Genomic DNA, 25,899 nt, shown 5'->3' with positions numbered 1-25,899 from the left:
AACTGCACTGTTGGAACTGCTTGGGGGATGGCAGGGGGGGACAGGCTAGGGAGACAGGGGACCCTCATGCAGGTCAGTCCCCAAGGTGAGGGTGCCTAAGGTGAGGCTCAGCCTGAGTTCTGCACCAAGCAAAACCACTTTGGCATCACACCTAGCAAGAAGCTCATTCCGCCAGGCAGGAGGATTGGTCAGAACCACGGACGATATGAAATGCTGTTTTATTTCTTGTGTCTCTGCCATGCCACTGCTCCCAGAAGACTCTCTCCTTTCCAGAGATGGGGAGGGGCAGAGAAAGAGAGAGGAGAGGCACCAAAGCCTGGCTCCAGCACTCATGAAGCCTCCCTGTGCAGCTATTCCATTGTGGTGCTGGGAGCTCGAACCCAGGTCCGGGAGCATGGCAGGGTGTGTCTCTGTGGGATGAGTCCCCTTTCTTGCTCCTGAATCAGGGTCCAGGCCATCTGGCCACGGGGCTCTGTCTGTCATTCCTGGGGCTCTGAGGTGAAAACGGATAGGCCCTGAGGCCTCCACACAGCAGTGCTGGGGCTGCTGGAGCCCTGGATCCTGCGTCTATGTGGAGAGGTGGGGGCTGGGGACCCCAAGTCCCTGGAGGCCACTTGTGTTGATCCTGAGCGCAGCTACGGTCACCTGTGGGCACGAGGGGCTCAGTTGCTGCCACTGTCCTCCTCACTGTCAGAATATGCACCCAGCTGGCTCAGGGAGGAGGCGGCGGGTGTCCGGGGCACAGCTACTGAGGCCTCCCTGTTCTTCACGGGACCTGAGAGGGAGAAGAGAATGGACCTGAGGTTCTGGGAAGAGGTGGGGGTGGAGAGGGGAAGGGAGGCTCCCTGCCAGCATGGTAGGGTTTTGGGCGGCTGGCTTGGCCTCTCTGAGCCTCCATCTCCTCAGCCCACGGTGGGCGCCATTTTGCTCACGGGGACCCCTGAGGACGCAGGATGAAGTCAGTCATGGAATTCGCTACCCCCACGAAGGTCCTAGGAGGCAGTTCTTACAGAAAAGGAAACTGAGGCCCAGGGCTGGAGGCCCACGAGAAAGGCCACTGAACAGGGAAGGCGGGGCTGGACTTGCTGCCCCCAAGTGGCTGCCCAGGGCACTGCATGCAGCTCTTGGGCCCGTGGGAACTCACCAGTCGTGGCTGCCTTCTGGGGCCGAGCAGGGGTGCCAGCCAGGTCCACTTTCTTCACCACAACCAGTCCTGACAGCTGGGATCGGCCGCCGAGGGTGCCCACGCTCCGCTCCCAGGTCTCTGCCTTCCGCTTGGCCTTGGGGGCCTGCAGACAACACGGTAAGTATTGGGATGTCGATGTTCAGGGGGTGGTCTGTCCTCGCCCCTTCTCTGTCCCCCTCGCTCCTAGGTCCCTATGGGCCCAGGACTTCCACCACTTCTCTGTTCCCACTGGGTCGACCCTGCTCCACGGTCCCCAGTGGTTCATTTCACAATCCCCCGTCAGCCTTCATTTATGCTTTTAAAGCCACGGCGGGGTTCCCACTCCATGCCGATCCTGACTTCCATGCCCAGCACGTCTCTCCTGCCCTGAGAACCTGGTCTCATGGTCCAAGCACAGGTGAGTACTGGGCACAGTGCCCCCTGCTACCTTGTGTACTGCCGCCCCGCCCCCGGATGTGGGTTCCTGCCCTCTTCCCGCCCCACACAGTTCTTGGTCCCAAGTAGATGTTGAATCAAAAGGCAGGATGCTATCAGCATCCAGGAGGTTCTGGGCCCAATCCCTGCTGTTCCTTCACCCCACGGGGACCCTGTTTATCTGAGGTTGTAGGAGAAGGAGAAAAAAGCACCAGACAGTGAGGGCTCTGTCTGAGCTGACTGAGGGAGGGGGAGAGCGGACAGGAGAGCCAGGTGACAGTTTCGTGGAAACTCTGACTTTCGCCAAACGGTGACACAAAACGAAACTGGGATCCCAATCCTGATGCTAGTTATAAAGAAATAGGGGCGTGTCACAGGCCTGGGAGATACCGGTTCTCATGCTAATCCAGTTGGGGGCTCACTTCAGGACCTGAAGTGGGGTTGGCTAGATGGGCCTGCCCCCTGGATACTGTTGGCCTGCAGTTGCTTCAGTGCTGGGAGAGCCGTGAATTGTGGGGTCCCCTCCCCTCACCTCATCCAGGATGGCAGTGGGGTTGGGCCGGGGAGCCGGGGCAGGAGCGTCTTCCTCCGAGTCAGAATCTTCCAGAAGCCTCCGTTTCCGAGATTCTTCCACCAAGGACCTGCAGGCGGAAGCGAGGCATTTGGAGCCCAGGGCACCACTGAGCCAAGCCAGTTGGCTCCGTCCCAGCCCTCACCACGGAGTGCACGAGTCCCTCTATCAGCAGAAGCTGTTCAGGCAGTGGGGGAGACGGACTGGTGGACGGAGCAAGCGTTTTGTGAACCTGAGGTCGGGGCTGGATCCCTGGGCACAAACATGGCCAAAGCCTTGCTCTTTCTCACTCTCCTCGCCACGTGAATAAAGTCATCTTTTAAAAACAGAAAAATGGAGCTGGGAGGCAGCTCCCTGAGTGTTCTGCACACTTTAAGGTGGATAGTGACCCAGGTCCAAGCCTCTGGCACCAAACAGGAGGACCATGCGAGTTGGAGGCTTCACGAGCAGTGAAGCCCGGCCTGGCGCCTCTCCATTCTCTCTCTCTCTCTCACCCTCTCTCTAGAAGGAGAAAGAAGAAACAAAACCGCACATGAAGGGAACCATACGCCCCAGGGAGTTTGCCGCCTGCCAAGCTGTCAGACTCGGGGTGACCTGGGAACCCCAACACAGGGCTGCGCGGCGCCCCGGGCAGACACTCACGCCGCCTCGCGCTCATCCTCCTCCTGCTCCTGCTTCTGCCGCGCCTCCTCTGACAGGCGATGCTGGCGCAGCATGGCCTCGAAGTCCACGTGTGCCTGGCGCTGGTTCAGGTCCTTGAGCTCCTGCAGGTTCTCCAGAACCTCCATCTCCAGCTTCGAGTCCTTTGTCCTGTTCTCCAGCACCTGGGGGGGGGGGGGGAAGCACTGAGGGCGTCCCAACCACACCCCAGCCACCCAGTTCAGTTACAACATAGAGTCCGGGGAGGGTGGGGGCTCCTGGGCAAAGCTGGAGGCTGATTCCAGTCTGGCTCCATTTTTAAAGTTGCCCCAATGTCATCACCTGGGTGTCCCTGCTCTAGGCTGTGGGGTCTCTCCTCTCTCAGCACATGGACAGCACCTAGGGAGCCCATGGAGGGTGGGCAGGGCTGTGGGGTCTCTCCTCTCTCAGCACCATGCACAGCACCCAGGGAGCCCATGGAGGGTGGGCAGGGCTGTGGGGTCTCTCCTCTCTCAGCACCAGGCACAGCACCCGGGGAGCCCCATGGAGGGTGGGCAGGGTTGTGGGTCTCTCCTCTCTCAGCACCAGGCACAGCACCCAGGGAGCCCATGCAGGGTGGGCAGGTCTGTGGGGGGGGGTCTCTCCTCTCTCAGCACCAGGCACAGCACCCAGGGAGCCCCATGGAGGGTGGGCAGGGCTGTGGGGTCTCTCCTCTCTCAGCACCAGGCACAGCACCCATGGAGCCCCATGGAGGGTGGGCAGGGCTGTGGGGTCTCTCCTCTCTCAGCACCAGGCACAGCACCCAGGGAGCCCATGGAGGGTGGGCAGGGCTGTGGGGTCTCTCCTCTCTCAGCACCATGGACAGCACCCAGGGAGCCCATGGAGGGTGGGCAGGGCTGTGGGGTCTCTCCTCTCTCAGCACCAGGCACAGCACCCAGGGAGCCCCATGGAGTGTGGGCAGGGCTGTGGGGTGTCTCCTCTCTCAGCACCAGGCACAGCACCCAGGGAGCCCATGGAGGGTGGGCAGGCTGTGGGGTCTCTCCTCTCTCAGCACCAGGCACAGCACCCAGGGAGCCCATGGAGGGTGGGCAGGGCTGTGGGGTCTCTCCTCTCTCAGCACCAGGCACAGCACCCAGGGAGCCCCATGGAGGGTGGGCAGCGCTGTGGGGTCTCTCCTCTCTCAGCACCATGCACAGCACCCAGGGAGCCCATGGAGGGTGGGCAGGGCTGTGGGGTCTCTCCTCTCTCAGCACCAGGCACAGCACCCAGGGCCCCCATGGAGGGTTGGCAGCGCTGTGGGGTCTCTCCTCTCTCAGCACCATGGACAGCACCCAGGGAGCCCATGGAGGGTGGGCAGGGCTGTGGGGTCTCTCCTCTCTCAGCACCAGGCACAGCACCCAGGGAGCCCATGGAGGGTGGGCAGGGCTGTGGGGTCTCTCCTCTCTCAGCACCAGGCACAGCACCCAGGGCCCCCATGGAGGGTTGGCAGCGCTGTGGGGTCTCTCCTCTCTCAGCACCATGGACAGCACCCAGGGAGCCCATGGAGGGTGGGCAGGGCTGTGGGGTCTCTCCTCTCTCAGCACCCTGCACAGCACCCGGGGAGCCCCATGGAGGGTGGGCAGGGTTGTGGGTCTCTCCTCTCTCAGCACCAGGCACAGCACCCAGGGAGCCCATGCAGGGTGGGCAGGTCTGTGGGGGGGGGTCTCTCCTCTCTCAGCACCAGGCACAGCACCCAGGGAGCCCCATGGAGGGTGGGCAGGGCTGTGGGGTCTCTCCTCTCTCAGCACCATGGACAGCACCCAGGGAGCCCATGGAGGGTGGGCAGGGCTGTGGGGTCTCTCCTCTCTCAGCACCCTGCACAGCACCCAGGGAGCCCATGGAGGGTGGGCAGGGCTGTGGGGTCTCTCCTCTCTCAGCACCAGGCACAGCACCCAGGGAGCCCATGGAGGGTGGGCAGGGCTGTGGGGTCTCTCCTCTCTCAGCACCATGGACAGCACCCGGGGAGCCCCATGGAGGGTGGGCAGGGTTGTGGGTCTCTCCTCTCTCAGCACCAGGCACAGCACCCAGGGAGCCCATGCAGGGTGGGCAGGTCTGTGGGGGGGGGTCTCTCCTCTCTCAGCACCAGGCACAGCACCCAGGGAGCCCCATGGAGGGTGGGCAGGGCTGTGGGGTCTCTCCTCTCTCAGCACCAGGCACAGCACCCAGGGAGCCCCATGGAGGGTGGGCAGGGCTGTGGGGTCTCTCCTCTCTCAGCACCATGCACAGCACCCAGGGAGCCCATGGAGGGTGGGCAGGACTGTGGAGTCTCTCCTCTCTCAGCACCAGGCACAGCACCCAGGGAGCCCATGGAGGGTGGGCAGGGCTGTGGCGTCTCTCCTCTCTCAGCACCATGGACAGCACCCAGGGAGCCCATGGAGGGTGGGCAGGGCTGTGGGGTCTCTCCTCTCTCAGCACCAGGCACAGCACCCAGGGAGCCCCATGGAGTGTGGGCAGGGCTGTGGGGTGTCTCCTCTCTCAGCACCAGGCACAGCACCCAGGGAGCCCATGGAGGGTGGGCAGGGCTGTGGGGTCTCTCCTCTCTCAGCACCAGGCACAGCACCCAGGGAGCCCCATGGAGGGTGGGCAGCGCTGTGGGGTCTCTCCTCTCTCAGCACCATGCACAGCACCCAGGGAGCCCATGGAGGGTGGGCAGGCTGTGGGGTCTCTCCTCTCTCAGCACCAGGCACAGCACCCAGGGCCCCCATGGAGGGTTGGCAGCGCTGTGGGGTCTCTCCTCTCTCAGCACCATGGAGAGCACCCAGGGAGCCCATGGAGGGTGGGCAGGGCTGTGGGGTGTCTCCTCTCTCAGCACCAGGCACAGCACCCAGGGAGCCCATGGAGGGTGGGCAGGGCTGTGGGGTGTCTCCTCTCTCAGCACCCGGCACAGCACCCAGGGAGCCCATGGAGGGTGGGCAGGGCTGTGGGGTCTCTCCTCTCTCAGCACCATGCACAGCACCCAGGGAGCCCATGGAGGGTGGGCAGGGCTGTGGGGTCTCTCCTCTCTCAGCACCATGCACAGCACCCAGGGAGCCCATGGAGGGTGGGCAGGGCTGTGGGGTCTCTCCTCTCTCAGCACCAGGCACAGCACCCAGGGAGCCCATGGAGGGTGGGCAGGGCTGTGGGGTCTCTCCTCTCTCAGCACCATGCACAGCACCCAGGGAGCCCATGGAGTGTGGGCAGGCCGCAGGGTCTCTCTTCTCTCTGTCCCATCTGTCTGAGCTCAGTCGGCCTCATTTCCAGGTGGCCCTTGAGCCTGCACGCCAAGTGTGGGTGGAGACCGGCCTACGGCACCTTCATGGGGTTGTTGAGCTCCTCGTCCTCTCTCTCCTTCTGGACGCGCTTCTCCTCCTCCTCCAGGAGCTTCTCGGCCTGGAAGTTGCGCGTGGCTCCATGCTCCACCGTGTAGTCCGTGTTCTCGGGATCTGTCTGCAGAGGAAGCACAGACGCCAGCTCCTGTGTCTGCCGGGCTGGGTGGAGCTCTGTGGGAGCAGCTCTGGGGTCCAGCCCCAGCACTGCACGCTCCACAGAGGGCTTCTAGCCCCTTTCACGTTCTTGCGACATAAAGACAAACATCTGTCATGTTTATTCGTTTTGCTTTATTTAGGAACGGAGGGGAAGGAGGGAGGGAGAAGCAGAGCCTTGTTCTGGCACCTGCAATGCCAGGGATCAAACCCAGGACCTCATGCCTGAGAGTCCAGCGCTCTAACCACTACACCCTCCCAATGGCCCCTACCTTGAAGGTGATCTCGGCCAGGCACCGCGTGCACTTGATATAGAAACGGAAGATGGGAAGGCCCAGGTAGACCTCGTTCTGCACCGTCTCCTTGCGTGCATTGAACTTCTTGCCTTTGTAGATGTACTCGCCACATGTCTTGCACCTGGGGGAGGGGGTGGGGCAGAGGGACACCAGCCACCCATCACCCGGGGCCCCTCACCCTCTGGGCCCGAGAAGGCTCAGGAGAAAAGGAGTCATCTCTCCTTTTTCAAAAGTTTTAAAAATATTTTAAATATTTACTTATTCATTCCCTTATGTCGGCCCTGTTGTTTTATTGTTGTAATTATTCTTGTTATTGTTGTCGTTGTTGGATAGGACAGAGAGAAATGGAGAGAGGAGGGGAAGACAGAGATGGGGAGAGAAAGACAGACACATGCAGACCTGCTTCAACGCCTGTGAAGTGACCCCCCTGCATGTAGGGATCTGGGGGTTTGAACCAGGATCCTTACGCTGGTCCTTGCGGTTTGCACCATGTGCGTTTAATCTACTTTAAAAAATTTTTTTTAAATTACTTGGATAAGGGTAGTAGTGCAGCGGGTTAAGCACAGGTGGCACAAAGTACAAGAGCCGGCAGAAGGATCCCAGTTTGTTTTTTTTTTTAATTTCTTTATTGGGGAATTAATGTTTTACATTCAACAGTTAATACAATAGTTTGTACATGCATAACATTCCCCAGTTTCCCATATAACAATACAACCCCCACTAGGTCCTCTGTCATCCTTCTTGGACCTGTATTCTCCCCACCCACCCACCCCAGAGTCTTTTACTTGGGGGCAATATGCAGAAGGATCCCAGTTCGAGCCCCCGGCTCCCCACCTGCAGGGGAGTCACTTCCCAGGCGGTGAAGCAGGTCTGCAGGTGTCTGTCTTTCTCTCCCCCTCTGTCTTCCCCTCCTCTCTCCGTTTCTCGCTGTCCTATCCAACAACGATGACATCAACAACAATAACAATAATAATAACTACAAAGATAAACAACAAGGGCAACAAAGGGACAAAAAAGAAGCAAAATTAAAAAACAAATTACTGGTTTCAACTTCCGGAGGTGGAGCTACGAGCAGCAGCAGGTAACTTTCTCTCCTCTCCTCTCCTCTCCTCTCCTGGATAAACCAGGAATACCAAAGGAGACCAACCGGGACCGAAACAAGACAGGACTAGAATGACCACAGAAACCCAGTAAATCACCCGTGAGTACAAACACACGTGGCTGGTGACAGAGAGGAGAGAGGGGCCTAAGGAGAGATTCAGCGACTGCTAACAGTTCAACAGTTTATCAGTGGAGACACCACCTCCAGTCTGCTCCACAACAAGGGGACAGCTGAAGGGAGGAGAGGACTCCCCAGAGACTCACCAAGTGCAACTCTGAGTCTCCATTGCTACTGCCCTCAGAATCTGGAGCAGCGACAGGGAGGGACACCAGGGGACAGAGATCTAACCAGGAAACTCAGGAGAAGACCTATACCTCGGTGGCATAGCTGAGGGGCTGTGAAAGTCTCTTTGCATAACCACTGGGTTATCTCTGCCACACCCTGCTTTATCTCTTGGTCAGGAGTCAGTGAATAAGCTAAAAAGCCTACTTGTAGTTTAAAAGCCCTCAGGCTCCCATAGCCTACAGGGAAGGAAAAAAAAAAAGAGGCTTTTACACCACTGAGCTCCAACTCAGGGATTAAAATACTATTGAAACAACTGTTAACTTCCACCACTGTGAACCCTTTAATTAACTTACTTAGACACAAGTCAATCCAGGCAATAGTGATCAATAATTTGAAAAGTATTGATAAAGGGAACTCATAACATAATATATAAAATGGTTAAAACAACAAGAAAAAATATTGGAGACTCAAACCAGGACAAGAGTCCAGCTAAAAGTCCTCCAGAGGGTGAAGCACAAAACAACGAGTTCAACATCAGCTAAGGAAATAATAACAGGAGTGAGTAAAGAATTTGAAAAAATTGTAATCAGAAATGCAGGAACAACAAATGAGAATATGGAAGACCTTGAAAAATTCATGTTTAGTGAAATAAGTCAGAAACAGAAGGATGAATATAGGATGATCTCACTCTCAGGCATAAGTTGAAAAACAAGATCAGAAAAGAAAACACAAGTAGAACCTGAAATGGAATTGGCATATCGCACCCAAGTCAAAGACTCTGGGGTGGGTGGGTGGGGAGAATACAGGTCCATGAAGGATGATGAATGACATAGTGGGGGTTGTATTGTTAAATGGAAATCTGGGGAATGTTATGCATGTACAAACTATTGTATTTACTGTTGAATGTAAAACATTAATTCCCCAATAAAGAAATAAATTAAAAAAAAATTACTTGGATAGAGACAGCCAGAAATCAAGCTGGAAGGGCTACAGAGAAGAAGAGAGACAGAGAGACACCTGTATCCCTGCTTCCCCACTTGCAAAGCTTTCCCTGACTGTGGGGACCGGGGGTCGCACCCGGATCCCAGAGCATTGTAACATGTGGGCTCAACCAGGGTCGCCACCCTCCGGCCCCACGGGGTCACCTCCCCAGGCATTTTCCCAAACATGCAGTTGCTCTGTCTGTGGCCGCAGGCCTGTGAGCCCCGGGGAGGGGGGGTGCGCGGAGTGGGGCGGGGGTCACGCACCTCATGTTGAAGGGGGCCATCAGCCGCACCACGTACTGTCTGTCTTTGGGGAGCTTGAGCTTGGGGATCTTCGACGGGTCGAAGTCGGGGGGGTAGTATTTCTGTGAGGAGGAAAGAGGTCTGCTGGGCAGATGCCAGGCTGGAGGGGGGCGGCGGCGGCGGGGAGCTGGCCTGGACCTGGGGGTTGGGGTGCGGGGTTGGGGGGGCTCCCAGGCCCTGCGCCCACTCTGCTCTCCTGCCGCCAGCGCTGTCACTGGGGCTCGGCACCTGCAAGCCCCCACCGGCGGCTCCTGGTGGGCTCACTGGTCTACCTTTTCCAGACAGATGAGGAGAGACACCACGGCACAGCTCCACCCACAGAGCTCTCCCCATATGCTCCCGTAGGGTGCCGGGGTTTGAACCCCTGCAGGAGGTGAGCGCAGCCCCCAGCTCTTCGTGGCCAGGACTCAGAGCGCCTCACACCCCCAGGTCCCCTTCCTGCCAAGTCTCTCCATGACGCGTCACTATGCAGCACAGGAGTCGGGGTCCAGTACTCCAGCTGCCCCTGCCTGGGGGAGAGGACTCTGGGGGAGGAGGGGAAGCAGTGTGGTAGAAAGATCTGGAACATGGGGACCGAGCTTTGTCCCCTTTCTTGTCCCTGGCTAGGTCACATCCGGTTTTCCTTTCTTTTTTTTTTTTTTTTTTTTTGATTTTTTATTTTATTTATTTATTCCCTTTTGTTGCCCTTGTTGTTTTATTGTTGTAGTTATTATTGTTGTTGTCGTTGTTGGATAGGACAGAGAGAAATGGAGAGAGGGAGGGGAAGACAGAGAGGGGGAGAGAAAGACAGACACCTGCAGACCTGCTTCACCGCCTGGGAAGCGACTCCCCTGCAGGTGGGGAGCCGGGGTTCGAACCGGGATCCTTATGCCGGTCCTTGTGCTTTGCGCCACCTGCGCTTAGCCCGCTGCGCTACCGCCCGACTCCCTTTTCCTTTCTTTTTATTTACTTTCTTTTATTATTGGGTAGGGACAGAAATTGAGAGGAAAGGGAGATAGAGACAGAGACACCTGCAGCCCTGCTTCCCCACTCGTGAAGCTTCCCCCCTGCAGCTGGGAACCAAGCTGTAACAAGAGCACTTAACCAGCCGAGCCACCGGGACCCCTGAAACCCGAGTTGAGCGGAGCCCCGCCCCATGACGCAACGCAATACTTCTGGGAGGGCCCCGCCCACGGGACGTCATTGGTGACCACCAATCAGAGAGAGGGAGTGGGCAAGGCGCTCCGAGCCCCGCCCCTCCGCTGATAGGCTAGAACTCATGAATGGGAGGCCACGCCCACCTAGAAAACGGTGATTGGAAAATGGTACTAAGTCCCGCCCATCTCCAGAGATGATTGGGCGGGATTTGCGAAGTCCCGCCCCATGGGAGGCAGTTAGGGCCCGAAGAAAAAGGACCCAACCGGAATTCCGGCTCTTCTGGCCCGCGGAGGTGTCCCGCCGCCAACCAGAAGCCCCGAGCCCCCGGACACTCACGTTCAAAACCTTCCGTTCCGACATCTTCGCCTCCGACGCCTCTTGCAAACACCAAAGAACTGCTCAGCCTCGGGCTGCAGTCACTTCACTTCCCCGCTCGTCCGGGTTACGCTCGCGACGTCCCGTCCTCCGGTCTTCTCATTGGCTGGAACGTGAGCCGCCCGAGGTTCTTACTGGCTGTCGTTTCCTTCTATCAAGTCCCTCCGCTGTTTGCCCGCCTCCCAGTTATAGCTTCGGCAGCGCGACTCTATGGTTCCGGGGTGAGGGGGTGGGGGAAGATTTTTACGGATTGCGGAAGTGCCTGTGCGGGTTGTGCGTCCCCGAGCGACCGGAGGTCGTATATTCAGGTGCGGTGAGTGCTGATTGCTTGCATTCATTCCAGGGCATTGTTGGGTGCATTGGACCGACCTTCCCGTGGTGCATCCCTTGAGTACCCAGTCATTGGGGAAACTGACGATCCTTCCGACTGAATCCACATGGATCCCAGTCCCTTTCAAAGCCAGCAACAAGCAGCTCCTGACAGCTTTCAAGCTGTTGGTCCTGCTCTTCGAGTCCTCCAACTTAATGTCGAGGGGCTGTCCTTTGCCAAAGGACAGACTATGACCCACATAGTCAACGACTGCCACCTCTCCAGATTCAAAGGAGGTCTCGAAACTTTACGTCAGGCTCAACCTGATGCTGTTGACTGGCTACGGAAGAAGGGCAAACGCTAGAAGACGAAGAAGGGCATTGTTCGTTGGTCCATCCATCCATCCATCCATTCATCCATCCATCCATTCATGCAGCAAACCGAACTCCCATGTTCTTCTCCCATTCTCTGGGCTCTGGGAATCATATAGATTATTATTATTACGGGAGTCGGGCTGTAGCGCAGCGGGTTGAGCGCAGGTGGCGCAAAGCGCAGGGACCGGCGTGAGGATCCCGGTTCGAGCCCCCGGCTCCCCACCTGCAGGGGAGTCGCTTCCCAGGCGGTGAAGCAGGTCTGCAGGTGTCTGTCTTTCTCTCCCCCTGTCTGTCTTCCCCTCCTCTCTCCATTTCTCTCTGTCCTACCCAACAATGACAACAATAATAACTAAAACAAAACAACAAGGGCAACAAAAGGGAATAAGTAAATAAACAAATCTTTTTAAAAGATTATTATTACAATGTTTTTTTAAATATTTATTTATTCCCTTTTGTTGCCCTTGTTGTTTTACAGTTGTAGTTATTATTGATGTTATTGTTGTTGGATAGGACAGAGAGACGTGGAGAGTCTGTTTACAGAATCATTATTACTATTACTACTATTATTATTATTATATATTTTTAATATTCCCAGAGCCCTGCTCAGCTCTGGCTGATGGTGGTGCTGGAGACTGAACCTGGAACCTCAGAGCCTCAGGCAAGAGAGTTGTTTGTAGAACCATTATTATTACTACTATTATATATTTTTAATTTTCCCAGAGCCCTGCTCAGATCTGGCTAAAGATGGTGCTGGGTATTGAACCTGGGACCTCAGGGCCTCAGGTAGGAGAGTTGTTTCAGAACTGTTATGCTAAGTCCCAGGCCTCCTGGCCTCTTTCTCATTTATCTTGAAAGGAAGAGAGAGGCTTTCTCTCTCACACACACACATTCTTCTGATGCTGCTGCAACTCCTATGTGGTTATTAAAGACACTTTTCAGAAATACAATTTTTTTTATATTTATTTATTCCCTGTTGTTGCCTTTGTTTTATTGTTGTAGTTATTGTTGTTGTTATCGATGTCATCGTTGGAGAGGACAGAGAGAAATGGAGAGAGGAGGGGAAGACAGAGGGGGAGAGAAAGACAGACACCTGCAGACCTGCTTCACCGCCTGGGAAGCGACTCCCCTGCAGGTGGGGAGCCGGGGGCTCGAACCGGGATCCTTATGACGGTCCTTGTGCCACCTGCACATAACCCGCTGCGCTACCGCCCAACTCCTTCAAAAAGACACATTTTAAAAATTATTTTTAATTACTTTTATTTTTTTAATTTACTACCTTTATTTGTTGGATAGAGACAGAAATCAAGAAGGAAGGGCAGGATAGGAAGAGAGACACCTGAAGCTCTGCTTCCCCACTCGCAAACCTTTCCCCGGGCAGGTGGGGACCAGGGCTTCAAACCTGGGTTCTCAAACAGTGTAACAGGTGCCACCACCCACCCAGGCCCTGGTTATTATTGCAAGACAGAAGTGGGGCCTCCCTCTGGTACGTGGGATGCTGGGAATTGAACTCAGGGTCTCATGCTTGAGAGTCCAATGCTTTATCCACTTGCTGTCTCCTGGGCCACAAGGACTTGGGGGTCCAAAGACAAGGGTCTTTTTCCTGTTAAATGCCCCCCCCCCCCACACACAGCTCCCACTCAGAATTCATGACGCCTTATGGTCAGAGGAGAAACAGACCGCACCCAGCTGCCCAGGGGGAGGAGCAGAGGCTGTGAGAGGTCAAGCCACTCGCCAGGGTTTCCACCAGTCCAGATGAGGGCCCGGGCAGCCCCGCGTGGGGGGTAGTGCAGGCCAGGGAGTGGGGGCAGATGTCAAGGTCCCAGCCGCCTGCTACCTGCCCAGGGCCTCCAGGGTGGCAGCGGGGGGGCTCCAATCACTGGACTCCCCGTAACTGGTGAGGTCTTGTGCGGACACCTGCACACAGTAGCCAGCTGCGGGCCTCCCAGCTCTGAGTGTGAAGGAAGTGGCTTCGATGGGTCCCACCTGCGGGCCAGAGGAGGGTGGTGAGGGCAGGGGACATGGCTCAGAGCCCCAGGAATGAGGTCTACTCTTCCCAGCGAAGCCACTTCCTGTCTCAGCAATGGGAACCCCCCAGTCCACAAAAACCCTGAACTCCAAACCCTCATCCCTTCTCCAGAGAGCCTGGCTCTGACCTCCTTCCAAGACCCCCTCCTGCTCAGCCCCACTGCACTGACCAGCTGCTAGCACTGTCTCTAGCTTGGGCTGGGAGGTGGCCAGATGGACAGAGCTCAGGCTCTGCCATGCATGAAGCACTGGGTTCGAGCCTGGGCACCACTTGAGAGCACCAGGGGAGCTGCACGGATGATGGAGCCATGCTGTGGGGCTTCTTCTTTCTCTTGTGCCCTTCAATTTTTTGTTTTCAGTGCCAAATAAAATTAAATGTTTGATCTAGTGACAACGAGGACTTCTACGAAGATGAACAATCTACCTCCGGAACATGTCCCACTCTTAGCATCTCCCCAGCTACATGCCATAGGATCATACTTCTAGTCTGTGGAGGGGTCTGTTCTGGATGTTTCTATCCCTGGGCCCCCATGATGGGGGTGGGGAGGGTGGTGTTGGGCATCTGGTTCTCTCCACCAGTGCTCTTTGTGATGGGCCTCCACAATGAGATTCAGATAACCTCCTCTTTGTCGTGGCTGTGTAGTATTCCATCATGTTTCCATTTGTGGGTGGACATTCGAGCTGTGTTGTCCCGCATTGTCTCATCAGCACCCCACGCTGTGCAGAGGATCCAACACGCCTTTGTACCCGCCCTCTCTCCCTGGACCCCTTGCATTCCTCACCTCCCTTGCACTCCTCACCTCCCGGAAGCGGGCAGCTCCCCGCCTTTTGTATCGAATTCGGTATTTGAGGGCGAAGACCTCTGGGAAGGGCCAGGTCCTGGGGGGCTGCCACTGCACCTGGAGCCGCTCGCCAGGCAGCCGATTCAGGCGCACAGCCTCTGGAGGGTCTGGTTTAACTAGTGGAGAAGTCCAAGGCAGAGTCAGGGCTCACGGCGCCCCTGGTGGACACAGCCAGGAGTGTAGGTGGGGCAAGGGCTAGAGGTGGGATGTAGCCCACCAGCCAGGGGGTGGGGTGGGGCGCCTGGGGGCTCACTCAGTGTCTGAGAGCACAGACTTCACATACTTGAGACCCTTGGGCCCTGGCTTCAAGTCCCAGCACCACCATCAGCCACAGCTGAGCAGGGCTCTGGGGCAAAAAAGACCACATATGTAAAGAGTGTTTACAAATCAACCAAAAAGACTGGGCAAGGAGACAGCATTATGGTTCTGCAAAAAGACTCTCCCGTCTGTGGTTCTGAGGTCCCAGGTTCAATCTGCAGCATCACCATCAGCCAGAGCTGAGCAGGGCTCTGGTCTCTCTGTCTTCCCCTCCTCTCTCCATTTCTCTCTGTCCAATCCAACAACAGCGACATCAATAACAACAATAAAACAACAAGGGCAACAAAAGGGAATACATAATTTTTTTTTAAAGAAAGACATCTGTAACACTGCTTTACCACTCGTGAAGTTTTCTCCCTGCAGATGGGGACCGAGGGCTCAAACCCAGGTGCTTGTGCCCAATATTTGATCATTTTTATAAGAGAGATACCCAGAGAAAGAAACAGAAAGATGGTTGTGGTTTCTGAGGGAGCACAAGATGGCCACATAGGAGACCATCAAGAGGAAAAAAAAAAGAAAGAAAGAAAGAGAGAGAGAGAGATAGGGAGACCAGAGCCCTACTCAGCTCTGGCTGATGGTGGTGTGGGGGATTGAACCTGGGCCTTTGGAGCCTTAGGCAGGAGAGTCTCACTGTATGACGTTGATGCTATCTACCCCACCCCCCAAACAGATCTTAATAAAACCATTTGAGGCCTAGATTGTTGGGGGGTGGGAGGCCAGGAGAGGATATCCAGCCTGTGGGTCCCCCCCACTCCCAGCCCCACTCACTGATGTGCTCGGGGATGAGGGGCAGGAAGCTGCTGGCGACGCCACCAGCGTGCAGGGCCGTGACGTTGAGCACGTAGGGGACCATGGAGAAGAGCTGGACGTTGCGGATGGTGCAGTGTCGGGAGCCCGGGCTGGGCTGCAGGCAGGGCCGGCTCTCCCCATAGGCCGACACCCCCAGCCTGGGGAGGAGGAGGGAGGGAGGGAGGGAGGGTCCTGCTGGGTGACCCTGGAAGGCAGCCCCTCTGCCCAATGTCACCACCACCCCAGAGACCCAGGGTGGGGTCACTCCGCCACTCAGGAGATGTGAGGTCACAGGTTCCTGGAACACGGGGCTCCCAGGCTTGGGGGGAGGTCTCCCATACTGAGGCTGAGGGTGCAGGAGGCTAGCAGGCCCTGCGGTCTCGGGTTCGATCTACATGCAGTAGAGTGATGCTCTACTTCTCTCTCTCTCTCTTTCTCACACTCCCCCTTTCCCCCCATTAATGAGAAACCAGTCAGCGGCCTGTAAGGTTAATGTCCCTAACTAATAGTACATATGCTTTGCTTTCTTTCCTTGGTTAATAAACACCTTTTCTTTTTTTTTTTAACATTTTATTTATTTATTTTTATTTTATTTTTTTTGCCTCCAGGGTTATTTCTGGGGGTCGGTGCCTACACTATGAATCCACTGCTCCTGAAGGCCATTTTTCCCATTTTATTGCCCTTGTTGTTATTGTTATTGTTGCCATTGCTGTTGTTCTTGGGTGGGACAGAGAGAAATGGAGAGAGGAGGGGAAGACAGAGGGGAAGAGAAAGACAGACACCTGCATGTTGCTATGTTTCATATGGTTTGTTCCCCTTCCCCCCAACTCTGAGAGAGTTGGTTTGGCCCTTGCTAGTTTCACGCCCCTTTTTCTCCCCGCCCTCTATGCTAAGGATTAAACTGCAGCTTCTCAGCCCAGCCCTGTGTCCCCAAGTCTCTGTCTCTGTCTACCGCCGCGAAGCCAGCCCGGCCTGCTGGAGCCTCCGAAACTTAAACAACACCCTGCAGAGCTGCTTCACCACCTGTGAAGTGACTCCCCTGCAGGTGGGGAGCTGGGGGCTCAAACCGGGCCTTATGCCGGTCCTTGCGCTTCACACCATATTTGCTTAACCTGCTGTGCTACCACCTGACCCTGTATTTATTTTTTAATGAGAGAGATGGGGGAGGGAAGGAGAGAGAGAGAGACATACCAGAGCCCTGCTCAGCTCTGGCTGATGGTGGTACTGGGGACTGAACCTGGGACCTCAGAGCCTCAGGCAGGAGAGTCTGTTTACAGAGCCACTATAGTATCTTCCCAGTCCCTAATAATAATAATAATAATCTAATAATGATTGTTAGTAATTATTTCCCCCAGAACCCTGCTCAGCTCTGGCTAATGGTGGTGCTGGGGATTGAACCCAGGACCTCAGAGTCTCAGGCAGGAGTTTTTTTGCAGAACCACTAGGATGTCTCTGCAACCTTTATTGTTACTATTATTTAGTTGTTACTTATTGTCGTTGTTTTCCCCAGACCCTTGGTCAGCTCTGGTCCTGGGGGAGCCTGCAGGCATAAGACCCCAGGTTCAATCCCGAACATCACATGTGCCAGAGTGATATTCTGGTCTCTCTCTGTCTCTCTCTAAAAAAGGATTCTCCTAGCAAATGACCCCCCCTCACCAAAATAAATAAATAATAAAAACAACCTGAATTCTCACTGCAGCTATGTTCCTGGTGGTTCTGAGTCCCTGGGTGTCCCCCACGCTGTCCCCTACCTGTAGGTGGCGATGAAGGATATGGGTCTTGTGGCATTGGGAGCTGGTGGAAGGTTCCAGAAACAGTCGACAGCGATGGGGTACCTGGAGGCCCGGCACTGCACCCTGGGCTGGCTGGACACTGTGTGGACCCCAGGTGGTGGGGGGCATGAAGGTGACCCTTGAAGACCCGCGGAGGGGCTCTGAGGCACCCCATCTCCCTGCCAGGAAAACTTGGCCCATTTTTCACACAGGGGAACTGAGGTTTGAGAAGTCACTAAAGAAACAAGGTGGGGGGGTGTTATTGGGGACCCCCCCAGGAATGCTTTTGTTTTGAAGACGCTGGAATAAAGGCCGGTGGGTTCACTCAGTCTCGAGCTGTGTCTGTCTGTCTGTCTCTCTTTGTCTGTTTCTCAACTCCTAGGCTGTAGCAGACCCGTCCCAGCCTCCCTCTGGGATAGGATCAGTCTCCCTGTGCCTCAGTTTCCCTATTTAAGGAGGTGATACTCCCCACATGCCAGAGACAGATGGCAGGTGTGAGGTCATCCCTCGCCCCACAACTCCCCCACCCTACCCCATTCTGCCCTCTGCCTGGGTCCCCCCCACAGGGCCTCACAAACCTTCTGTCCTGCTGCACAGCCAGCAGGTGGTCCCCAGCATGAGGGCCACAACAAGTCCCAGGGCCATGGCAGAGGCCCCCCAACTTCCTCCTGGGCTGGGCAGGACGGGGAAGTCGGAGCCGGGCGTCCTCCACTGGGCGCAGGAGGACGAGGACTGGCGAGTGGGGAGAGGGCAGGAGGGGAAGCGAGGACCCCAAGCCTTTCCCAGCCAGCAGCCTCACTTCCGCCCCAGGCCCAGGGGAAACCCCAAGAGGAACAGAGATGTGGGGGGACAGAGACGGAGAGGAGGGTGGGGGCAGAGAGAAAAGCGAGAAATATCTACAGAGATAGACCCAGAGGGAGAGAGAGAGAGAAGAGAGACAAGAGAGATCTAGAGGGGGAGAGAAGAGAGACAAACATATAGAGAGACACGAGAAGAGAGAGAAAATAGGGGAAGAGTCAGAGGAAAGATAGAGAAGTAACAGAAAAGAGACCTTGAGGGAGAGACAGAGAGACAAGAGAGTAGAAAGATAGAGAACTTTAGGGAGAGACAGGCCTAGAGGAAGAGGCAGAGACACACAAAAAGAGAAGAGAGACAGGAACACAGAGAGAAGGAGGGACCGAGAGACGGAGGCAGACAGAGGAGAGAGGGGGACAGAGACAAGGGCCTAGAGAGAAAAACAGACATGCCCGCTCAGTGCTCAATGCCCTGAAGCCTCTCTTCTCCCCTGAGCCCCAGTGAATCCCCCTCTGTCCCCCAGCCTAGCCCCCCCCCCCAAAAAAAAAAACACAGAAAGAAACCTAGGCATCGTCAACATTTCCCTGGGGGTTCTGGAGCTTGGTGCCTGCCCAGGGCCCCGGGGAAACCCTCATGGGCTGTCCAGGCTTTGGGGGCCCCCTCCGAGCAGGAAAGAGCCAAGAACCTGGGGTAGGGGGGGTTTCCGAGGGCCCCAGCCTGCGTGGTGTGAGGGAGAGAGGAGTCCGAGGGAGTCTCCACTCACAGGGAAACTTGGCCTTAAAGAAATAAATGTATTTTTGGGGAAAAGGGAGACAGCTTGCCCAGTCAAATGCACATTCTCCTAAGGTCAAGGACCAGGGTTCGAGTTCCCCACATACTGCCACCAACAGCTACCACATGGGGGCAGCTGCATGGGGGAAGCTTCACAGGCAAAAAATTGTGAAAGTATGCTGTGGATGGCCTCTCTCTCTCTCTCTCTCTCTCTGTCTCTCTTTCCTAAAAGAAAAAGGGGGAAAAAGGCCAGGAGTGGCCAGAGGTACAAAGCCCCTGACAAAAACCAAAAAGATGAAACCAAAAAACTTTATTGCCTATGAGAGAGAGTTTCTCATGAGAGAGGAAGTTTCAAATAAGAGAGTTTCACATGAGAGAGAGGAAGTTTCCACTGAGAAAGAGAGAAAGAGAGAGAGAGAGAGAGAGAGAGACCAGAGCCCCACTCTGGCACATTAAGAGCTGAGGAAGGAACTGGAGCCTCAGGCCCCCAAGCCCTACACTCCACCATCTCCATCCCCCCCAGCTGGCCTTGCTCTGATCTGAAATTTGTTTTGAGGTGGGGGGTGGGGACAACATCAGGGCCTCCTTGCATGTGCGTGATTCCACTTGGGGCGGGGCCAAGCAGGCCCGCGAAATTAACAGGACTCATCCAATTCTCTTGGAGGGGGAGGGCTAGAACAAGCCAATGTAAAGCATACGACAAGGGACCCTGGGAGAGGGTTCCGGAGTCCGAGAGTTCCTGAGTTCCCCAGTGACCGAGTTCCTGAGTTCCGGAGTTCGAGAGTGCGAGGGTGCGAGAGTTTCTGAGTTCGAGAGTAAGGGAGAGGGTTCCTGAGTTCCAGAGTAAAAGAGAGAGTGCTTGCGCCGCCGCAAAGAGACAGCAGAGTTCTGTCTGGTGATTAGTTTGTCTTAGTTTGTGAATCGTTGTTCCTGAATAAAGAAATACAGCTGCCCTGCCCAGCCGTTGTCTCCGCGTCTCTGTTCACCACCGTGAAGCTAGCCGGCCCGGCAAGAGCCTCAGGAATTTTAACAACACCTTTTCATCTTCAAAGAGATAGATATGGAGAGAGACAGAGAGACAGCTGTGGTGCTCCCAGGTGGTGATGGGGCTTAAACCCAAAACAAGTCAGCCACCCTCCCCAGCGAGCTATCTCCTGGCCTCTCCACATTGGCTTTGAAAAATAGCTTCCACAGTTCCAAGGACGCTCAGCTCAGCGGGCAGAGCACAGGACTTGAAAGACTGAGGTTCCTGGGTTTGAGCCTGGCATCACATATGCCAGAGAGAAGCTCCGCTTCTCTATCTCCCCTCCTCCTCCTACTCCTTCTCTCTCTCTCTCTCTCTCTCTCTCTCTCTCTCTTTTGCCTTCAGGGTCATAGCTGGGGCTCGGTGCCCGCACTACAAATTCACCGCTCCTGGAGGCCTTTTTTTTTCTCCCCATTTTGTTGCCCTTATTGTTACTCTTGTTGTCATCATTATTGTTGTTGTCATTGCTGCTGCTGTTGTTGGAGAGGACAGAGAGAAATGGATAGAAGAGGGGAGACAGAGAGGAGGGAGGACAGAAAGACAGATACCTGTAGATCTGCTTCACCGCTTGCAAAGTGACCTCCCTGCAGGTGGGGAGCCGGGGGCTGGCCCTGGGATCCTTACGCTGCCGGTCCTGTGCGCTTAACCCACTGCGCTATCACCCAGCCCCCCTCCGTTCCCTTTAATGAGTAAATAACTTTCAAAAAGAACACAACAAGGAGACAATGGATTCTTTACGGGAACCCTGACCCCCCACCCGCAGCCACCCCGGCCCCCTTTCCTGGCTGGAGGGGTCCCTCAAACAGGCTACAGGCTTGGGTCCTGGGGTTCATGAGTTTTTATTGGGGAGGTGTCGGGGGCAGTGGGGTTGGTGGGGAAAGACACAGTTTTGGCCAGGTGGGGGTAGGCAGGGGCAGCCGAAGGGAAGGGGTTCTGGGGGCCTGAGCAGCCGAGCGAGGCTGGTGCCCCAGGCGGGGGCTGTACCCCCTGGCTCAGCGGCCTTGTGTCTGCAGTCGTTGCATCTGGAGAATCTGGCTGAGGATGCGCTGAACGTCTTTGTCCATCTGGCCCTGGGGGGTGAGGTTTGGGGGGATACAGACAGTCTGTGGGGAGTCGGGGGTCTCCCCCTGCCCACCTGCCTCCCTGGCTCATGGGGGGCACAGTCACCTGCATGGCATAGAGCAGGTGGCTTCGGTACAAGGCCACCACAGCACTGTGGCCCCTGGCAGCCTCCTGCAGGGGAGTGGAAAAAGGGTTCAGAACAGCCACCCAGAAGGCCGGCTTGCACCCCAGCCCACGTTCTAATTTTTTTTTTTTTTTTTTTTTTTTGACCAGAGCACTGCTCTGCTCTGGTTTATGATGGTGCTGGGGATTGAACCTGGGACTTTGGAGCCTCAGGCATGAGAGTCTCTTTGCATAACCATTATGCTATGTACCCCAGCCCCCAGCCCACGTTCTGATGGCACCGACTGTGTGACCTTCCCAGATGCGGTGCGGTGGGCGGAGCACTGGACTCTCAGGCCTGAGGTTCCTGGGTTCAATGCTGGGCATTGCCTGTGCCAGAGGGAGGCTCTGCTTCTCTCTTGCGCGCGCCTCACCTCCCTCATTCCCCCTCCTCTCTCTCTCTCTCCCTCTCCCTCTCTCTCTCCCTCTTTCTGTCTCTCTCTTGAGGTCAGGAGAGGGCACCCCCAGTAAGGTGTATAAGTTATCATGAGCAAGGCCATGGGTTCGAGCCTCAGTGTCACAGGTGCCAAAGTAATTCTCTAGTTAACTAATGTTCTAGTTCACCCCCCCCCCATTTTTGGCCCAAAGCACCACTCAGTTTTGCTTACTGGCGTACCCAGGGAATAAACCTGAGACCTCTCACACACAAGTCCTGCGCAATACTCCTGAGCTATCTCCCCAGGCCTATCTCTCAGGAATAAATAGGGGCCAGGAGACAGCTCAACTGGGGGAGTGCAAAGCTGCCTATGCTCAAGGATCACTGGGGAGCCCCATGGAGGGTGGGCAGGGCTGTGGGGTCTCTGGACAGCATGCCTCATACCTTGCACTTCCTACTGCCTGACCCTCACAGCGTGTGGGCCCTGGATATGAGACCACAAACAGTTCATTTCATGACAAAGCAACCCATACACTTAAGCCTCCCTGTTTTAGTATGTTAAAACTAACCTATAGCATGGAGGTCAAAGACTAGAGAGCTCTAGTACCAGGGTCTCTCCTCTCTCAGCACCAGGCACAGCACCCAGGGAGCCCATGGAGGGTGGGCAGGGCTGTGGGGTGTCTCCTCTCTCAGCACCATGCACAGCACCCAGGGAGCCCATGGAGGGTGGGCAGGGCTGTGGGGTCTCTCCTCTCTCAGCACCCTGCACAGCACCCAGGGAGCCCCATGGAGGGTGGGCAGGGCTGTGGGGTCTCTCCTCTCTCAGCACCAGGCACGGCACCCAGGGAGCCCATGGAGGGTGGGCAGGGCTGTGGGGTCTCTCCTCTCTCAGCACCAGGCACAGTACCCAGGGAGCCCATGGAGGGTGGGCAGGGCTGTGGGGTCTCTCCTCTCTCAGCACCAGGCACAGCACCCAGGGAGCCCATGGAGGGTGGGCAGGGCTGTGGGGTCTCTCTTCTCTCAGCACCAGGCACAGCACCCAGGGAGCCCCATGGAGGGTGGGCAGGGCTGTGGGGTGTCTCGTCTCTCAGCACCCTGCACAGCACCCAGGGAGCCCCATGGAGGGTGGGCAGGGCTGTGGGGTCTCTCCTCTCTCAGTACCAGGCACAGCACCCAGGGAGCCCATGGAGGGTGGGCAGGGCTGTGGGGTCTCTCCTCTCTCAGCACCAGGCACAGCACCCAGGGAGCCCATGGAGGGTGGGCAGGGCTGTGGGGTCTCTCCTCTCTCAGCACCAGGCACAGCACCCAGGGAGCCCATGGAGGGTGGGCAGGGCTGTGGGGTCTCTCCTCTCTCAGCACCAGGCACAGCACCCAGGGAGCCCATGGAGGGTGGGCAGGGCTGTGGGGTCTCTCCTCTCTCAGCACCATGGACAGCACCCAGGGAGCTCATGGAGGGTGGGCAAGGCTGTGGGGTCTCTCCTCTCTCAGCACCATGGACAGCACCCAGGGAGCTCATGGAGGGTGGGCAGGGCTGTGGGGTCTCTCCTCTCTCAGCACCATGGACAGCACCCAGGGAGCTCATGGAGGGTGGGCAAGGCTGTGGGGTCTCTCCTCTCTGTCTCCCTCTCTATCCATATACATATGGAATGGGAAAGTTGGAATCACATGGGTTTCAAAAGTTAATTGAAGGGCTGGGGAGACAGCACTGTGGCTCAGCAAAAAAGACTCCCCTGCCTGAGGCTCTCAGGCCCCAGTTTCCATCCCCAGCACCATCAGCCAGAACTAAGCAGGGCTTTGATGGAAGAAACCAAGAAAGACTGAACAAAAGGGAGTTTGAAAGAAAGGGAAAGAGAGAGAGAGAGAAAGAAAGAATGGAAGTCTAGATGAATTTGGAAAAAATAAATGTTAGTCATTGAAGCCTGGGAGATGCCATGGTGGGTAAAGCTTTGGACTTGAAATAATGGGGAGCGGTCCCCAAGTTCAGTCCTTGGCACCGCATGTGCCAGAATGATGCTCTGGTCTTTTTCTCTGCTTCTCTCTCATGTTAATGTATAAATAACTAAATATTAAAAAAATATATAAAATAAACGAACCTAGAACTCACCAGGGAGGGCACTGGCCTTGACCTATAGGCAGCACAGCTTGGCGCCCTGGCACCACAGTGGAGGTGCCACAGTGCCAGGGGAAGTTCCAGAGAGGTGGTGTCTCCCACTTGCCCCTCCACCATGAAACAGTGGCTTGGGAGGAGTGAAATTGTGTGGCGGTGAAGACATCCCTACACACACACCACACATGGCGGGGGGGGGGGGGGGGGGGCGGTCCTTACCTCCAATTGTTCCTGCAGTGATGTCACCTGTTCCCGCAAAGTGTCCACTTCTGGAGTGTTTGAGGCTGTTGTCGCTCCCTTCAGAGCCTCCTTCAAACTGAAGACCTCCTTGGACAGCTCTGTGATCTGGGGGAGGGGGGTGATTGGGGTGGAGCAGTTCTATGGGGTCTCTCTCAGCACCATGCACAGTACCCAGGGAGCCCCATGGAGGGTGGGCAGGGCTGTGGGGTCCCTCCTCTCTCAGCACCCTGCACAGCACCCAGGGAGCCCATGGAGGGTGGGCAGGGCTGTGGGGTCTCTCCTCCCTCAGCACCAGGCACAGCACCCAGGGAGCCCCATGGAGGATGGGCAGGGCTGTGGGGTCTCTCCTCTCTCAGTACCAGGCACAGCACCCAGGGAGCCCATGGAGGGTGGGCAGGGCTGTGGGGTCTCTCCTCTCTCAGCACCAGGCACAGCACCCAGGGAGCCCATGGAGGGTGGGCAGGGCTGTGGGGTCTCTCCTCTCTCAGCACCAGGCACAGCACCCAGGGAGCCCCATGGAGGGTGGGCAGGGCTGTGGGGTCTCTCCTCTCTCAGCACCCTGCACAGCACCCAGGGAGCCCCATGGAGGGTGCGCAGGCTGTGGGGTCTCTCCTCTCTCAGCACCAGGCACAGCACCCAGGGAGCCCCATGGAGGGTGGGCAGGGCTGTGGGGTCTCTCCTCTCTCAGCACCATGCACAGCACCCGGGAGCCCATGGAGGGTGGGCAGGGCTGTGGGGTCTCTCCTCTCTCAGCACCAGGCACAGCACCCAGGGAGCCCATGGAGGGTGGGCAGGGCTGTGGGTCTCTCCTCTCTCAGCACCATGGACAGCACCCAGGGAGCCCATGGAGGGTGGGCAGGGCTGTGGGTCTCTCCTCTCTCAGCACTCCCAGCACCATGTACAGGGAGCCCATGGAGGGTGGGAAGGACTGGTGCATCCATCTTCGTGCTCTGTCTCTCCTCCTCCCTCTCAGAGACAGCAAATAATAAAATGACCAGACCAGAGAGCACGGCCTAGGTACATTCCCTGGCCCCAGATTCATGATTAATATCTAAAATCTTTTGTGGATGTTTGGAAGCTTCCTAACTCTTGCAGGGCTGAAAGGAAATTCAGAGCCCCCTGGCGTCCCTGGGCTGTGCTAAGTGGGGGACACGAGGTGGGCACGCAGAAAGGGGACCCACCTTCTTGTCCTTCTCCTTGGCTCGGTCCAGGGCCTCCTGAGCACGGCTCTGAGCCTGGCGGGCGCGGTCAGCCTCGGTGCGCAGACCCCGCAGCTGCTGTTCCGCCGTTGCCAGCTGGGCCTCAGCTGCGTGTCGCTCACTTTTCATGAACAGGGCCTCCCGCTGCACCTGTCACCAAGCTCACGAGTTACCCTGGGGTCCCCAAGATGCCAAGGCCCCACAGTCCTGGGGCCTGATGTCTGGGACTGGGACTGACTTGGCCATCCACGCCCATAGGGCCGGGGTTGGCTTCAGGGTCTTTGAAGGGTCCTGCTGAACCAGCAGCCCAGGAAGGGGCACAGTGGGCAGAGTGCTGGCCTTTCAGGTAGGAGTTCTGGAGGTGGATCCCTGGCAGCGCAGTGGTGGCCAGAGGGACACTCCACTGCCCTCTCTTATCCCTCTCACAAATAAATAAATAAATAAATAAATAAATAAGCCAAAGCAAGCAAGCAATCTAAGTAAATATTTTTTTAAAATCCTTATTAAGGCCTGTAGAGCATACAGATTACAGTGCTCAAGGACCCAGGTTCAAACCCCCGGTCCCCACCTGCAGGGTTGGGGGGAAGTTTCATGAGTGGTGGAGCAGGGCTTCAGGTGTCGGTGTGGCACACCTGGTTAAGCACATACATTACAGTGTGCAAGGACCTTGGTTCAAATACCTGGGCCCCACCTGCAGGGGAGAAAGATTTGAGCGGTGAAGCAGGTCTGCAAGTGTCTCTGTCTCTCTCCCTCTCTATTTTCCCCTCTCCCCTCAATATCTGTCTCTGTCCAATAATAAATAAATTAACTTTTATTTTGCCTCCATGGTTATTGCCAGGGTTTGGTGCCTGCACCATGAATCCACTGTTCCTGGAGGCCATTTTTTCCCTTTTTGTTACCCTGGTTGTTTTACCATTGTTGTGGATATTATTATCATTCTTA

The 25,899-nt window shown here is 56.3% G+C and overlaps 2 protein-coding genes across 20 annotated transcripts in view; both read right to left on the bottom strand.

Moving 5' to 3' along the window:
* Positions 1-199: 199 nt before the first annotated feature.
* On the bottom strand, positions 200-10,968 carry YJU2 (YJU2 splicing factor homolog). 2 transcript variants are annotated; one of them, XM_060182049.1, is made up of 8 exons: positions 10,753-10,958; positions 9,241-9,341; positions 6,583-6,727; positions 6,141-6,275; positions 2,814-2,995; positions 2,133-2,241; positions 1,145-1,289; positions 200-775 (listed from the first exon to the last, which is right to left on the bottom strand). In XM_060182049.1, exons 1-8 carry the CDS (start codon positions 10,774-10,776, stop codon positions 663-665), a joined length of 954 nt encoding a protein of 317 aa, XP_060038032.1. In that variant the 5' UTR covers positions 10,777-10,958; the 3' UTR covers positions 200-662. The 2 variants fall into 2 exon arrangements, with proteins under 2 accessions (XP_060038032.1, XP_060038033.1); XM_060182050.1 differs by lacking the exons at positions 200-775; positions 1,145-1,289 and adding an exon at positions 1,668-1,946 and having other exon boundaries at positions 10,753-10,968.
* A 1,690-nt stretch (positions 10,969-12,658) lies between these two features.
* LOC103115173 (ankyrin repeat domain-containing protein 24) overlaps positions 12,659-25,899 on the bottom strand; it is a 36,404-nt gene continuing 23,163 nt past the window's right edge. For 4 of the 18 annotated variants that reach the window (XM_060181899.1, XM_060181901.1, XM_060181898.1 and 1 more), the window contains 7 exons: positions 24,940-25,107; positions 23,738-23,863; positions 17,800-17,953; positions 17,201-17,456; positions 15,429-15,607; positions 14,301-14,458; positions 12,659-13,458 (listed from right to left, as the gene is read on the bottom strand). In XM_060181899.1, the coding sequence (XP_060037882.1) occupies positions 13,306-13,458; positions 14,301-14,458; positions 15,429-15,607; positions 17,201-17,456; positions 17,800-17,953; positions 23,738-23,863; positions 24,940-25,107 (1,194 nt within the window). In that variant the 3' untranslated portion in view covers positions 12,659-13,305. Of the gene's footprint in view, positions 13,459-14,300; positions 14,459-15,428; positions 15,608-17,200; positions 17,457-17,799; positions 17,954-20,631; positions 20,882-20,978; positions 21,045-23,737; positions 23,864-24,939; positions 25,108-25,899 lie in introns of those variants that run through there. The other 14 variants (XM_060181912.1, XM_060181915.1, XM_060181907.1 and 11 more) reach the window with 9 other exon arrangements.

Source organism: Erinaceus europaeus, chromosome 23 (genome assembly GCF_950295315.1).
Source record: "Erinaceus europaeus chromosome 23, mEriEur2.1, whole genome shotgun sequence".
Lineage (NCBI taxonomy): Eukaryota > Metazoa > Chordata > Mammalia > Eulipotyphla > Erinaceidae > Erinaceus > Erinaceus europaeus.
Note: the sequence above shows the minus strand (reverse complement) of the source record. Positions and strands in the feature narration are given on the sequence as shown.